We start from the raw sequence: 15,474 nt of genomic DNA on the forward strand, positions 1-15,474 counted from the left end.
TACTAGCATAGGTGTGCAAGTGGAACGTTAGTAAACCTCACTCCCCAGCACCAAAGAACTTTTCCTTTGTCGCACGCACGCTATTTGTTTATCCAGCTCCGGCTTTGCGATGTCCACAGACAAGGTAGAATATGTTGCATGATTTTATGAAAGTATGATGTATTGCGACATCATGCAAGTCAAATTTGTAGTTTCGTATGTCTCATTCCATCGAACTACAGATCCGCTACCCGATCTGGCAAACTTACATAGTGCGGTTATAGCCGATAGAGGGCCGCAAAGCGAATGCAGAATTGTGTTCACCCTGTTACGAGTTGATAAACCACTGAAACGATTTTGGAAACATTATTTTAAGGTTTAAAAAAACTCTTTGGTGTTGCTTTAAGAGAAGTGTTGGTATGAAAGCAGGGAAGAGCATATCATGAATCTTCAATATATATATACATGTATAGGCCGCTTTTAGCTCAATTGTTAGTACTCTCGACTCCCTTTCCGAGGTGCAGTGGGTTGATGGTGAGGGCTCAAGCAAGTGCTGTGGTTTGCACTCAGGCAGGGTGGGAATAAGTTACCTGACAAGAGTTTGATGCTTTAGGCATGGTCCAATTTGGTCACACTCCTTCTAAACTTTAAATTTTATAAAGCCAGTTTAAGAAAAAAAAACGTCTTTTTGTACGTGTGGACAGACCATGAGATAAGAGCAGCGGTAGATATTTTGGGGGCAGAAGTAAACAATGGGGACAGGGGTGGGGCGTCTGAGGTCTGCACCCGACTGGCATGGATGCAGGGTCTGTGCTGACAGATCGCCATTGTGCTGTTGTTCACAGACAGACCTGGTTCTCAGCAGAAAAAACATCCTCCCCGAATAGAAGGGATAAAACAATGAAATCTAAGACAAATCTACTGGAAACCCAGCGGGAAGGGTGGGGGAGAAGAAAGGTGGAAAAGAACGCACGCCTCCCAACCAGTTAACCAAAAAAAAAAGCTAAAATGCAGGAAATACTGGTTTGGCTTTTATCGAAAAGTCACTAGAGACAGACCACACAGTTAGATACACTAATAGACAAAGTCATGGCATGCTTATTACTGTTAGTGTCAACAATGCATACATAGTGCTTAAGAATCAGGAAAAACAACATCCAGAAAAACAAATAATTGCAACATTCAGCATAGTTTTAATAGTATTCAGTGTAGTAAACCACAGATCAAACTACCACATAACAGTGAGATATCATGCATTATTGTTCTATCAGTGTTATGGTTGAGAGTATGTGGTGTTAAACAACAGAGGGCAAGCCTTTATAGGTCAGTGTGTGTGTGTGTGTGTGTGTGTGTGTGTGTGGTATTGCATGGTGTATTTCCTTTAACTGGTAGACAGGGGGACAAAACACAGACTTGCTAACAGGGTTCAAGACTATTTTGTTACAATGATATTAGTATTAGGCACACTATTGTTATGACAGGCCTATTTAATAAGTAGGTCAAACTTCATTTGACTTCATTCACAATGTAAAGTAACAGGCATGGTACCGGTTGAGAACAACTTTAGATCAGTTTGTTTCGGAGAAGTTGAGAGGTTGGTTTACTTCAATTGCATTCAGAGTATATTTCATTATTCAGGAGACAATTTAAGCTAAAATGTCCACCATGTCGTTAACAACTATCTGTTCCGGTTTAAATACATGAAAGGCACTCATTTATACCCGATTTCAGATGTTCCATTAAATTGATGTCTTCCACACTGAAAGTGAGAACCATGCATAATTTGCACAAATAATGAGTAATCAGTGTAATACTTCTCGCGTATTTTCTGTTTACATTTTCAAACGTTGCATTTTGAATATACAGTATAATTCAGAAAATTCAAAACATTCTGCAGTGCCTTTCGTTTGTCACTCAACCTTGGTCTTTCTTTTGCAAACCAAGCGCAACATAAACCTGCAGACAGTGATGAACACCCAAACACTGAGGCACAACAAAGCCAGAAGCAGCAGAATGACATCCACACTGTGATAGACGTACCAGGGAAGGTGGTAGCCCTCTGAGCGCAAATGCCCTGCTCCCTTGTTCCGCAAGACATATTCGATCCAGAAGGTGGCACTATCGAGTGGCTCTATCGGGCGATCCCTATGCAGGCGCGACAGCCTCTGCATTGCCTCCTGATAGGAAGGGTTCTCCAGGACGTCCTGCAACGCCTCCTTGAATTCGGCAGGGGTCAGTGACGTGGCCTCTAAGACTCGTGCCGCCCCTCGCACCTGTAGCCGAAGGACGTTGTCGAACTGATCGAAGAGCAGCGGCAGCCCCACAACGGGTATACCGTGGTAGATGGCCTCGTACATTCCGTTAGTGCCTCCGTGAGCCACGAACGCCCGTGTCTTGGGGTGACCCAGGAGGTCGTTCTGGGGGAACCAGTCCACCAGCAGAGTGTTGTTGCCCAGAGTGGTCGGCCGCTCCCCTATGTACCTCCACACAAACTTTTGAGGGAGCTGGGCAAAAACTGCCGCAATTGCCTCCGTCACTTCTTTGGGGAGTGCTGCAATTAGGGTTCCCAGAGACATGATCACGACCCCGTGCTCTCCGGAGCTCTGCATGAAGGCCTCCAAGTCCTCAGGCAAAGGCTTTGCTGGGCGACACTGGAACCCACCGATATAGACCACGTTAGGCATAGTGGGCCGGGGGAACTCAAAGACAAAGTCCGCCCTGACAAGCCACAAGTCTGCTGCGAGCTCAATGGACAACAGGTCTGTTCCCGGCGGGAAGTAGGTATCAAACAGCTCGCGGTAAGACGGCTCCATGATGAAATAATACTGCAACGACTGGCTGATGTGCACCAACATGTTCAGGGTCCGCTCGAAGAAGTCCATTTTGTCGCTCAGCTCGGAGCCTGTGATGGGGACGTAGGACAGCGGGGAGGGAGCAAAGGTGAAGTGGCTGTCTCCCATGTTTATCCAGCGCACGTTGAAGACCGTCGGAAGGTTGAGGCGCCGGGCGAGAAAGACACCCATAGGCAGGCCAGGATCTGTGAGCATCAGGTCAAATTTGGTATCCCTCATCTTGGCCATAAAGGCGTGATCCTCAAACATGAGCTTGACGGATCTCGTGAGAGTGTCGTGCCCATCAATCATCATTCTACCCATGTCTGCTTGAATGTAGATGGTGCGCAGGAGACGGCTGGACTTCCGGTACTCTAGGTGGCGCCGTAGCATTCTATCATAGAAGCTCAGGTCAAACTCATCCACCAGAGACTTCACTGAGATGGAGGTGTAGATGGGGGACTTCTCCGGGATGTACCAGCTTTTCTGCGAGCGTATGACCGTCAGGTTGTGACCTCGGGAGTGAAGCTCTTTCAGAATCACCACCATGTTCACCCAGTGGCTGCCATCAACAGGAACCACAAGAATGTTGCTCTTGGGGTGGCATTCTCCAGGCAGAATACATAATCCACAGAGTATCAGTGGAATAAGGGCTGCCACACTTGTCCAGACCATCCTAGAGGGAAAATGAGAATATAGCTGAATGTTACAAAACAAACAAACAAAAAACACTTATATATTTGGTAGTAGCATCCCAATGTTCTGACTTCACTTTCCATTAACTAGAATTAACTCAGATAACTTAGATTAACTTGGATGTGCAGGCCTTTTTTTCTTTGCCATGTTACTCAATGATCTAAAACAGGAACACAACTTAATGACACAGAAGGTGCAGGATATTTAACAGCCCTTTGAAGGCCAGAAGTGGACATGCTTATAAAGTTGTACAGTTTTTTGTAATTTAGCCTTCCATCACCACTTAAAGGAAGTACTTGACGTTGTGTAAGGCAAAAGATAATTGGTATCTGCTCACTTATGTAGGTATGCTAAACAGAAAAAGCAATAAGTATAGGAATTTCAAAAGCTTAGACTGGTTCATGCAAACTCTGGCTCCATCATATTCATAAGCTATTGAATAAATTAAGCTATTTTCTATTAATTCTATTAATGGATATAATGGATCCAGTCGTGCAGTGTGGTATTTCTCTGGAAATAATTAATGATCATATAAAAGCCTTAAAATTCCTCAAATGTGAAGTTGTATGATATCAAAGTGATGCTGAAATCAATTGGGGCCATGTATTAGCCTTAGACCCTCCTGGAAAGGGGCACACTTTCCGAACGTTCCCCCACCCCCTTGGATAGAAGCTCCAGAAGTTCCTTATAGACCCTTTCAAGAGAGTTCCATTATCAGCATCATAGTTGGCCCCACAAGGCTTCCGTTTTAACATTCCATATGTTATCTTAATGCAGAGGAAGTAGATTGGGAACCAAATAGAACGTTTAAGCATTGTTTTTGTTTTTATTGTTGAAAGGGTCTATATATCTCTCCCGAAAAGCTTTTTGTTAATGATGGCTGTTGAATGAATGGGGGTAAAAAGAATGCTAACTCATGGTCACATATTAGTCTCAGACCCTCCCATAGGTGGTACGCTCTCAGAACGTTCGCCCAGCCTTTGGTTAGAAGCTCCAGAGATTCCTTATATATATCTCCCAGAAAGCTCTTTTTAAATTATTGCTGTCAAACCCCCCCCCCCCCCCTAAAAAAAACATTAACTGATGCAGTTTTAACCACTCACCTGATTTTTGCGTCCTGAAACAAATTCAACACACAATCCGAACTCTGTCCGCTCTGTCCAAATGCTCTTGTTATGTATGTTTCTACAAGGGCAAGGTTCACCAGATCGGCAGCTTTATCTGTAAAGGTGAACAGAGTTCATGACAATGACATGTATATCAGGGTCAAACTAGACAGAAGTGTCATTTTTACCCCTGCCTCCTAGTTGGCCAAAGTGCACAAAAAAGTTTCTGTGGTTATTATAGTTCATTGTAAGAGCAAATTGTCATGTTCCACCCACAAGCCAGTGGCTTAAAAAAGTTGCAGAAGGCCAAAACACCCACATTTTTTCAGATACACACTCTACATTGTTGCACTATTTGAACCTTACTGACAAGGCCAGGCATTATTTCAGTATATTGCATGCCTATTCAGAGTCTGTTGTTCAGGACACTTTGTCCTTTTCTTATTTTTGTCATTTACTTCCTTGGATGTGGCACACATGAACTTTACTTGTTAAACATCAACTATTGTTAAACAGTGCAGTGGTTTTCCCAATAAATTATACATTACATACATTAACTGAAACACACACTTTTTATGTATCACTAATCACATATTTTGTTTTTGTTTTGAGCCATAGATATAAGTTTTCTTTCTTTGTGTGTGTGTGTTTTTTTTGTCAATTTGACTTTTTTTTATTTAGCAGGATAAACCCCTTGAGGTAAATCATCTTGTTTTTCCAAGGAGGTTGTTAACTATTTCACCAGACTCACTCACTTTGTGAAGAGAGTCTGGGTACTCACCATTTGGAAATGTTTGGGAAATGTCCTAATTTCCTAGCATCGTAATGGTGTAGGCTTTGGTCCTACCTAACCAATCAAATTGATTCTTAATATTACTTTCTAATTTACAGACCAACTGATAATAAACCACACCTTCAGTCAGGTAACAATATATTTACCTTTACTATATAAATATACACATTCCTCCGAATGCATTTTTTTTGTTTTTAAGTGTTACTAGTGCTACTACATTTTACAACCACTTTCAGTTTCAAAACTAACGTCATCCCCTCTCATTGCTGATTGGCCCACCATCCTGGTGGCTGAGGAAAATGTAAGCACATTGAGAGGAGCCTAGTATCTCAGTGAGATAAAATTAAGCGAAGATGCAGTACTTGGTGGGCGGGGCCATATCAGTCTTTAACACCTAATACAATAGGCCTACAGTACACACAAGACACACGAATACAGTCGGTACGCAATACTCACTTTAGTGTTTGTTCCCATCACTTTACTGTTGCTGAATTTCTGTTTTGTTCAAGAAAAGAAACACAAAATCAAGATTCACAAATGTGGGTAGACTAAGGGTCCATTCCAAAATGGACCCTTCCATGATAGAGCGCTGTCTCATAAGACATGACATTGGGGTGAAGGCAAATTTTAGGAATGATGGTTTCGAATGTTCTTTCAAGATAACGTTGACACTACGATGTGACATTAGCACACAGTAAGAACGTTAAACTAGGCTACGTAAGCTAGCAAACTAATATTAGAATATTCTGACAGACGGCACATAAATCGGACCAGATGCTATTAATGGTTATATATATTATAACGGTATAATCAGACAGTGTTTATTTCTCACTAGATTTTGACAGTCAATCAAGAAAAAACTCGCACACCATTATTTGCCGTTGAAAAAATAAACAAAGTGTTTAATCCATCAACCCAAGGTGCTACCAAGTGAGGGGATTTTAACAAATGTAAGCAAAAAATGCCAAACATGACATTTCAATACAAGCAGTAGCCGTAAGAGTTTCATCCACTATCTGTGTTCACTTTTCACAGCTGTTTGAGAGAGTTGCCGCAGAGATTTGTGGGTAATAGGCAACATAGAGCATGCATCGCAGCTACCTTCAAAAACTGCTATGGGGTGGTTCGAAGGTATCTTAGAAGGCATGAAAATAGAGTTTGATCGCTTTGGAACAGCAACTGTTTTTTCCCATTTGGAACAGAGCCAACAAGTCAACAATTTGAGCAGTATTGCCTACATGATAATCTCAACTACTACAGAACCAATAACACATTCTTAATTGCACATAAAGAATCTTTTTTTGCAATCAGATTTTATTTTACAACAAAACAACAAACAAAATCACAAAGCAAGCTCACAATAAATACAGTGCATGAAGCAACTTGCCTTACCACAAATCAGAAAAAAACTGAACATGCACTGGTCATCTCAAGGGATTCAAGTCAAGTCAAGCCACAGTGATGAATACATAGTAACAAACATCAGTAACTACAAACTGACAGGAGTTTCATTTCTCTCCATAGTTTGTCATGTTGCTATGATCCCACTATGAGCTAGTGCATAGCTGCTTAAGAAGCCTATGGCTTATACCAGTGCAGACTAATGCGCATCATACTCCACTTCTGTTCATGAACAGAACAGAGGAAGCTATGAGAGGGTCACTATGCACTTGAGTGTAGAAATAGTCTGTGGGCATCAGAAACGGTTGCAATGATTATAGTAAACAAGGTGAAGATAGTTGAGGGCGATAAAGAAGATAGAAATATAGTTAAGGAAGTGAAGAAAGGTCATACTGCATGTTTAGATTTTGTTTATAAAAGTCCACAGTCCTTCTGTTTAAAACGGTATGTGTATGCATGCAGCAAAAATAAAGTCGCCTCTAAATTACATTGACAAAGAGTTTGGAGGTGGTTAGTGTAAAAGATCAATTAAAGGGGCTATGTGTAGTTTTTATGTATATTCAAAATTACCTAGAAATAGCTCTTATTTAATGTGTTGCCCAGATATCCACTAAAGTTAGCGTGCTAACCAGCCAGCCCTGGACTGTCTCTCGTGTAGCACCACTTTGTATCTCAATAATGGTGCTGTATCAGATATGTACAATGCAAGTCAATGGAAGAGAGTATCATCACAAACTTAAAGGAACCGTATGTAGGTACAGAAATCTTCACATAGCACCTTTAAGTTGAACTACAGAATTCTACAGAATTCTTAATGGCCACAGAATTCTACAGACAGTAGAATGGCTACAGACAGTCCCTTTAAAGAGTCATTAGTCTTCACGCATGAGCAATTAGGAATCAGACCACAGCACCTTCATTCCTTGGCCCCTTCTCTGACTAATGGCTGATCGAGCAGCAGTGGCTTGCTTTCAGGTTGGCTGGCCTTCAGGTGCTTTGGAATGCTAAGGCAACTGATAGGAGATCAGCAGTGGTGACAGGAGAGAACAAATGATTAATGGTGACAGCGATGGCGATGGTTCTTTTTTTTCTCTCACTGAGATGCGATGGTCAATAAGAGTTCTTAGAAGGGTGGAATTCACAGACATGTGAACCTGAGCAGAAAAGAATGCAAAGCGTCCTCAGCATGTGATGATGATGATGATGATGATGATGATGATGAAGATGGGAAGGGATGAAGATGATGATGATGATGATGATGATTTGATTTGAACAATGATGATTATCATGTTGAGGCCAATGGTGAAGACTGGAATAATTGAGGATGTTGATGAAGACAATGATGATGATGATGATGATGAGGAGGAGGAGGAGGCAGTGGCCACATGTACATTAACCTGACTTGTTGCAGAACAGGGAGACAGGATGCAGACGAGCCTTCATCTCTCGCCTCATCTGGCACCAGGAGCAGGGCCCACAGCAGCAGGCGTATACACAGTCATTACACATGGTGTCCTATTGGAACAAGGAGACACAGAAATTATGCTTACTGCACTAGGCAATATAAATTATAACAAAGACATGGTTTTAACTCTGAGTTTCTCAAAGGAGTGTCCAGTGCACTGATTTTGATACTGATATCATTTTTAGTACCCTTATTAATATGTTATTGATATTGATATTGGAGGTCTTAATGTTGACCACTCTTTAGCAGTTTTGCCAGGTTCCATTATAGACCTGGAGTAAACATTCTAGAACTTTCCGTGTTCACGGCTCTTTGATATTCTTTCATTTTTAGGCTAAAATATTCAGATGTGCTTTCATACAATTTTACATTCAATACCAAGCTGCAACAGCCCCGTACGATTAATAATGCACACAAACAGGATATTTAGAGATGTGAACAGCAGCAGGTTGTTGAAGTTGTGGCATTTCTGCACTTACGTCAATATTATAACGCCTGCGCATGGAGACCCTCATAGCCATCGTGATTGGAGGGATGATACCAAAAGTATCCAGTAGTGGCAGACAGAGACACTCGCCGTGATCTCTCGCCGTGATGCAGGCGAAACAGGGGAAACACCACACAGAGAAGCAGCCTACACATTTACAGAGAGAGAGAGAGAGAGAGAGAGGGGGTGTACACCAGTACAGTTATTCAAAGATATACATGGACAAGAATGGTGATGTTTGTCTTTTCCATTCCATTTGTTTTTGTTTTCTTAAGCGTAGTAAAGCAACAGCAATTGAGGTACTCCAAAGACGATGTAATTCAGATTCTGCAGACTATCAAGGGCAAAAAGCTGAAGGGCTTTCTCAGTGCTCTTTAAAAACTTGCATGTGCTTTTAATTGGGTGCACGGCCCACAAACGCTTTTAATAGGCACATTCTGTGTTTACAATGTTAAAGGAGTGCTTACATTCATGAAGGCTATCACATTCACAGATGCTGGAGTTCCACTGGTCTGAGCCTGCGACCATGACGACCGGCTTGGGCTGTTGGATCACCATCTTACTTGACATTTTGACCTAGAAGCAAAATCATTTATAAAGTCATTTTTCTTTCATTTTTGAAAATAACGGTAGTAATTATCATTAGTTATTATAATAATAAATAATAAAGCTTATTATATTATTATTAAATAATAATAATAGTGATAATAATAATAATATAAGTAATAAATATAATAAGCTAATTATTAAATATAATCGAAAGTGTTAAACATGTTAATATGATCATAATGTTTAACTCATACATTAATATGTTTACCAAATGTCAACTTGCTGTATGATTCTGTTTTAACTTTAACTTTATGTTCATTAAAAACATTTTATTCTTGGAGAAATTATTATTGTTTATCGTGTGTTTTTGTATTGTATGTATGTTACAAAATACATGTTACTAAATAAATACTGAATAGTTAAAACTTAGAGACATACTAGTTAAAAATGAAAAGCGTTGTTGGGTATATTTCAGAATAGCTTTAGCTCCCCCATCTGGATAAGTTTGTAGCTCTTACCTGAGGGTTGGTTGCTGGTTTCCAAGAGGACCGACACAGACGGAGGTGATGAGCAAGTCTGAGCGCAGGTGTGTGAGTTTGGGACTATTTATACAGGGGGAAGAACAGTGACTGTGCCTGAGACTCTGACACACACACACATACGTACATGCCCCCATGTGTTCAGTTAGAACACACGCACACACACATACACAAACGCACATCCACTGGCACTCACACGCACACACACACACACACACACACATACGCATACACATACACACACACACACACACACACACACATACACACACATACACACACACACACACACACACACACACATAGCATTATTGACAAAATTATTTAAAAATATATCAGGCCATGGAAGGCACATATTTTGCACATCTCTGTATAAAAGACACTTATTACATGAGCCACTGGGCGTAAGCCTTGACGCCATTATCAGGCTCATCTCATTTTCATTACTAGAAGAATGCTTACTGGAAGACAAAACAAACAAGACAGGTGATCAGTATGTCCTGGTTAAGATACAGTATTACTTCATTGTGTCCTGGAACAGGAGCCCAAACCACTGTGTCATGGTATAATCAAAATGAGGCGTACTGGTATTTTATAAAAGGTCAGGAATTGTAGGCCTACATTATTTTGTTATATAACTTGATGTGAAAATTGATGACTTCTGGTTTACTGACCAGCCGTGAATGCATTTCTCATTCTAGGAATAATTTCAAGGAACATTGTCCGCCAACATTATGTTTATTATTGTTCAATAAAAAAAAATATTATTTCTAACTTTGACAATATGATGTGCCCCATTCATCATTGGAAACCAGAATATTGTGAAGTGGACTGGTAGTGTAAATAGTGCAATCAAGGTCTTGATTATTTGAGGTAATGTTAGTTGATTTGTATCTTTCAAGATTAGAAACACTTAAAGAGCAGTTTATGTGCAATTGGAAAGAAGCCAAAACAACATACAGCCCTGTTGTGTATTATAGAGGTTTGGGGACATCATATCAACAGTCCACAAAAGGATCTGGACGTTTGGTGAGAGTTCTTTTTATTTGTTGTAGGTTTGTTTTTTGTGTGTTGCTAGGTAACATCTGGAAACATTGTTGCCTATGCCTTTGAGGGCTGCACTGGATGCAGAGTAAATCACCACAACATTGGCCTCTGGATGGATGAAGGGCGCTTCCTGTCCCAAACAATATAACCCAGAGAAAGCGCGCACAAACACACACACACACACACCACACATGCACACGCACACCCACACACACAGACACACACACACACACGCACGCACACACAAACACACACTCACACACATACACACACAAACACACCACACACACTCTCTCTCTTTCTCTCTCTCTCTCTCTCTCTCTCTCTCTCTCTCTATGTTGCACATGACTTAAACAATAGGTGAGGAAGTTACTTTGCTCTGAGGAAGGAAGTGATTTTGGAGAAAATAGGTTTATTTATTTTTTTCAGAAACAAAATTACACTCAGTTAGGACATTAGAAGACATTCATTTAGCTCTGTACAACTACGCAGCACTGTTTGCTTCTGACAGAATGAAACAAAATATATGAGTAAACTAGAAAACAAACAAACACATTAGAAAAACAAACAAAAGAAAAAGAAAAACAACAGAAAAATTACACACAATCATTTGAACAATCTGAACAATACATTGCATGATCTGCTGATACAAATTCTGTCTTCATATGTGAGCAGTGATGCATTCTTGCAACCTACAGCCACTCCCTAGACATGCTCTGATCCCAGGACATAGATACTAGCTGGTTTTCGGCTCTCCGTGGACACAGCTGATAGGAGATCAGGGACTGGAGTGACGGGTGTCTGGAGTTCCACACTGACACCTGATTGGACCACAAGCAGATGAGGAGTGCAGGAAGAGGGCGGGACCTAGGCGAAAGGTGATGGAGTGATGGAGGTGATTCTGACAGCCTCAGGGGACGGATGGGGGATTTTGGGGGACATCTACAGTTGCCATGGTTACTGTGCCCGGTAGTTGATGAGGGTGACGGGATGCAGGCGAGCCTTCATCTCTCGCCTCATCTGGCACCAGGAGCAGGGCCCACAGCAGCAGGCGTATATGCAGTCGTTACAGATGGTGTCCTGTTAGAGAGAGAGAGAGACAGAGAAAGAGAAAGAGAGAGAGAGAGAGAGAGAGAGAGAGAGAGAGAGAGAGAGAGAGAGAGAGAGAGAGAGAGAGAGAGAGAAAGAAAGAGACAGTTTCAGATTCACTAGATTACCAGACTGGACAGAAACAGGTTCACAACTCAGATTTTGTGAAGAAGGTATACAGTCATTACAGACGGCGTCCATTTTCAGAGAGACATAAAGATAAAAAGTAAGTATATAGCAGGTTCTTTTATTCTAAGTGGCTTATATTGACTTAAATTTCCCCTTGTCTACAAAACATTTGGTAGGACTTTCTATATGTGATGCCAGACTTGCCCTCTCAGAGGGAGGTGTAGTCTGCACGCATTCCTGACACTTACATTGATTCCAAACTGGCGTCGCATCGAGACCCTCATTGAGAGCGTGATAGGGGGGATGAGTCCATAGCCGTCCAGGAGCGGTATGCACATGCACTCGCCGTGGTCCTGCGCCGTGATGCACGCGAAGCACATGGGGCAAAAGAATGAGAAACAGCCTGGACATCACACAAATACAAACAAGTCAACAACAACAAGGAACAAGAGATATCGCTCAGATGCATAGAGAGTGCTTAGACGACTGGCAAAAGGCTAGACGACAGTTTGTGAATATGGCTTTCAGCCTTAAGCTAAGTGCAGAATAGATCTTCCTACTTTCAAAGAAGGTTATGTTAAGTTATATGTTGTTGTTTTATATTATTTAATATTCAACATTTATCTGAAGAGATTGGTTCCAAAATACAATATCTCCATTCTTAAGAATATTCATAATTAATTTATTTATTGCGCATTACTATTGCGTAATACCAGTAAAACTGCAGTTGTGTCAAAACAATAGGAACAAAAGTAATTTGTGTTGTTATAACACTGTGTCATTATTTCCTATAGCCAAAGCAGCAGAGAGCAGATAGCAAAGTAGCAGACAGAGTAAGACCCTCACAGTCATTCACGTTGTCACACTCGCAGATACTGGTGGTCCATTGGTCTGCACCGGCTGACATGACAACCGGCTTAGGTTGCTGCACAACCATCCTATTCGCCATGACGATGACCTGTTCAGGGTAAACAACACACATAGGCACTCATGTTAGTTTGCTTTTAAACCCCCTCAATTCATTCAATCTCTTAACCACTTCTTAATTTAAAAACTAGTGCTGTAAAACTGTACTGTACTGTAGAGTATTACACATATTTCACACACAGTTCCCTGCACTATTGCAAACACAAATGCCTTCGGTGAATTTGAAAGTTTAAAAGAATGAGAAAGTTAATGGGAACAACTATCCCAAATGCAATGGGAAGCTCTCTCAAAAATGAAAAAAAGAAAGAAAGAAGAAATGCCGCAAAAACATCAACAGCTATTCGATGTGATGAAAAAAAAAACTCTATGGCTCCTGTTACACAGAGCTTTCGACTCAAACAGCATTAAAAATAACCATTTCAATACAGAGCATGCCGACAAACTTATATTCCAAAATTGGCAAACATATTTGACATGGTTACGAGAGTAAGGTCGTAATAGCCAAGTTACGCAAAATGAAGGAAGCAAAATAAAAAGATTAGATATAATATAGTAATACAGTAAAGTATATATATGTACAGTAGATGATGTTCTCCTATGTGCTATGGCAGTGGAGGCAGTAAAGGGTAGAGATAGGTGTTGAGGCGTACCTGAGTTTGGGTCCTGCACTGAGGAAAGAATAGGAGAGGACAGGCGTGGAGAGACACCAGACTGACTGGTGCAGCAGTGCAGACGACTTTTATATGGAGCACGCGCAGGTGGAGTGTCAAAATATGAGCACATGGACACACACAGAAGGACAAAGACACACACACACGCACATACACACAGAAAGACAGACACACATGCACACACACACACACACACACACAAGCACGTACGCACACACACACACACACACACACACACACACACACACACACACACACAGACACACACACACACACACACACGTATTGTCGCACACGTGCATGGTATACGCACGTAGAAAGGCACACAGTGTGTGTTATCAGATCATTTGTATCAGCTACTGGTTGAACGAGCCTCAAGAGAATGTTAAATATGTTTTAATCAACAGATTTGAAAAGATTGCTGATTAGGTGTACCCTTGTTAGCATTTTAAGATTTGCTTCACTGGGAATTCTGGTCGTAATACAAATTCTCCAAACTAATATGATACATGTTATTGGAATCAAGAAAGAAAGTAGTTTTCCAAACATCATATATAGACTCAGGCTGCTGTCATGTCATCACTTCTTCAAAATATATCATTCCTAGCATAACTCATGCCAAAAAATGTCAGTCAGCATTATCGTCAAATAACTAAAGAGCCTTCATGATGGCTCAAAAAAGACTTTATGTTGACTAAGAAATACCCTGCTGTGTCAAAATGTCAGACTGTTTGCTCCACATCTAAATTGCTTAATTGACCGAGCGCTCCAGTTTACTTTTCTGCTGTGATTACCTGTGTCTGTTCTGAGATGCACCTGTTTACGCACAGATTCTCCGTCTTTGTGAGACTGTTTGTTTGTATATTTTTTTGTACACTTTTCAAATTATACACATGTCTCTCACTAGAACTCTGCTTATTATCAGAGAGGGTTGAAGGAGAGTAATGAAGGATCTTTGTTATTACAGCGTACTGCTGTAGAACTCTGCTTATTACGGTGTTCTACTGCAGAACTCCACCTATTATGGTGTAGGCCTACTACAGTGTACAGCAAAGTAGTAATGAAGTTCCATTCCTTCCATTATTAAATTCATATCTACTTTCATTCAGTAAAGACTAATGGAAAATCATGTGAATCAGTTTAATTAGGCAGAGAGAGAGAGAGAGAGAGAGAGAGAGAGAGAGAGAGAGAGAGAGAGAGAGAGAGAGAGAGAGAGAGAGAGAGAGAGAGAGAATTTTCTTGCTCCCTCTGCTGGATAATGTCAGGAAAGGATTTCACTCATCATCTTGTCCGGTTGCTCCTAAATGTCGGAGCTCCCTCTAGTGGCCAGATTAAAATAGCAACAGCTATAGATGGAGGGAGGATTGGTCCTTACCTAAGGACAGAGTTATGTGAGGAGGAAAGGGGGAACAATCGCTGCATTGTGAGGTGCTTATGTTTCCTGCCTCTGGACACAGGTTGATAAGGAGACCTAGTAAAGCAGGGGCAAACCAGCTAGGATCACATCCATTTCCCCAGACCACACACCCACACACACACACACACACACACGCACGCACGCACGCACGCACGCACGCACGCACGCACACACCCACACACACCCACACACACACCCACACCCACACCCACACGCACACGCACACGCACGCACACGCACACGCACACGCACACGCACACGCACCCACACACACACACACACACCCACACACCCACACCCACACACACACACACACACACACACACACACACCCACACACACACACAC

The 15,474-nt window shown here is 41.5% G+C and overlaps 3 protein-coding genes across 4 annotated transcripts; all 3 read right to left on the reverse strand.

Annotated features, from left to right (window-relative positions):
- Positions 1-1,149: 1,149 nt before the first annotated feature.
- On the reverse strand, positions 1,150-4,851 carry LOC121689987 (UDP-glucuronosyltransferase 2C1-like). The gene is made up of 2 exons (XM_042070254.1): positions 4,610-4,851; positions 1,150-3,486 (listed from the first exon to the last, which is right to left on the reverse strand). Exon 2 carries the CDS (start codon positions 3,483-3,485, stop codon positions 1,890-1,892), a length of 1,596 nt encoding a protein of 531 aa, XP_041926188.1. The 5' UTR covers position 3,486; positions 4,610-4,851; the 3' UTR covers positions 1,150-1,889.
- Positions 4,852-7,897: 3,046 nt separating this feature from the next.
- Positions 7,898-9,926, reverse strand: LOC121689732 (cornifelin homolog B-like). The gene is made up of 4 exons (XM_042069806.1): positions 9,826-9,926; positions 9,226-9,334; positions 8,751-8,905; positions 7,898-8,321 (listed from the first exon to the last, which is right to left on the reverse strand). Exons 2-4 carry the CDS (start codon positions 9,326-9,328, stop codon positions 8,199-8,201), a joined length of 381 nt encoding a protein of 126 aa, XP_041925740.1. The 5' UTR covers positions 9,329-9,334; positions 9,826-9,926; the 3' UTR covers positions 7,898-8,198.
- A 1,359-nt stretch (positions 9,927-11,285) lies between these two features.
- Positions 11,286-13,791, reverse strand: LOC121689733 (cornifelin homolog B-like). 2 transcript variants are annotated; one of them, XM_042069807.1, is made up of 4 exons: positions 13,689-13,790; positions 12,958-13,069; positions 12,360-12,514; positions 11,286-11,973 (listed from the first exon to the last, which is right to left on the reverse strand). In XM_042069807.1, exons 2-4 carry the CDS (start codon positions 13,058-13,060, stop codon positions 11,851-11,853), a joined length of 381 nt encoding a protein of 126 aa, XP_041925741.1. In that variant the 5' UTR covers positions 13,061-13,069; positions 13,689-13,790; the 3' UTR covers positions 11,286-11,850. The 2 variants fall into 2 exon arrangements, with proteins under 2 accessions (XP_041925741.1, XP_041925742.1); XM_042069808.1 differs by lacking the exon at positions 11,286-11,973 and adding an exon at positions 12,053-12,298 and having other exon boundaries at positions 12,340-12,514; positions 13,689-13,791.
- Between the last annotated feature and the right edge of the window lie 1,683 nt (positions 13,792-15,474).

The sequence above is a fragment of the Alosa sapidissima genome, chromosome 18 (assembly GCF_018492685.1).
Source record: "Alosa sapidissima isolate fAloSap1 chromosome 18, fAloSap1.pri, whole genome shotgun sequence".
In the NCBI taxonomy this organism is placed as follows: Eukaryota; Metazoa; Chordata; class Actinopteri; order Clupeiformes; family Clupeidae; genus Alosa; species Alosa sapidissima.

Bases quoted from the DNA above. Each gene is read 5' to 3' on its own strand.
- LOC121689987 (XM_042070254.1), bottom strand. From the start codon at position 3,485: ATGGTCTGGACAAGTGTGGCAGCCCTTATTCCACTGATACTCTGTGGA.
- LOC121689732 (XM_042069806.1), bottom strand. From the start codon at position 9,328: ATGTCAAGTAAGATGGTGATCCAACAGCCCAAGCCGGTCGTCATGGTC. The intron at 8,906-9,225 runs GTAAGCACTCCT...GTAAATGTGTAG, and splicing joins ATGTGATAGCCTTCATGAAT to GCTGCTTCTCTGTGTGGTGT. The intron at 8,322-8,750 runs GTAAGTGCAGAA...TTGTTCCAATAG, and splicing joins GCAGGCGTTATAATATTGAC to GACACCATGTGTAATGACTG.
- LOC121689733 (XM_042069807.1), bottom strand. From the start codon at position 13,060: ATGGCGAATAGGATGGTTGTGCAGCAACCTAAGCCGGTTGTCATGTCA. The intron at 12,515-12,957 runs GTGAGGGTCTTA...TGTGATGTCCAG, and splicing joins GTGTGACAACGTGAATGACT to GCTGTTTCTCATTCTTTTGC. The intron at 11,974-12,359 runs GTAAGTGTCAGG...TCTCTCTAACAG, and splicing joins GACGCCAGTTTGGAATCAAT to GACACCATCTGTAACGACTG.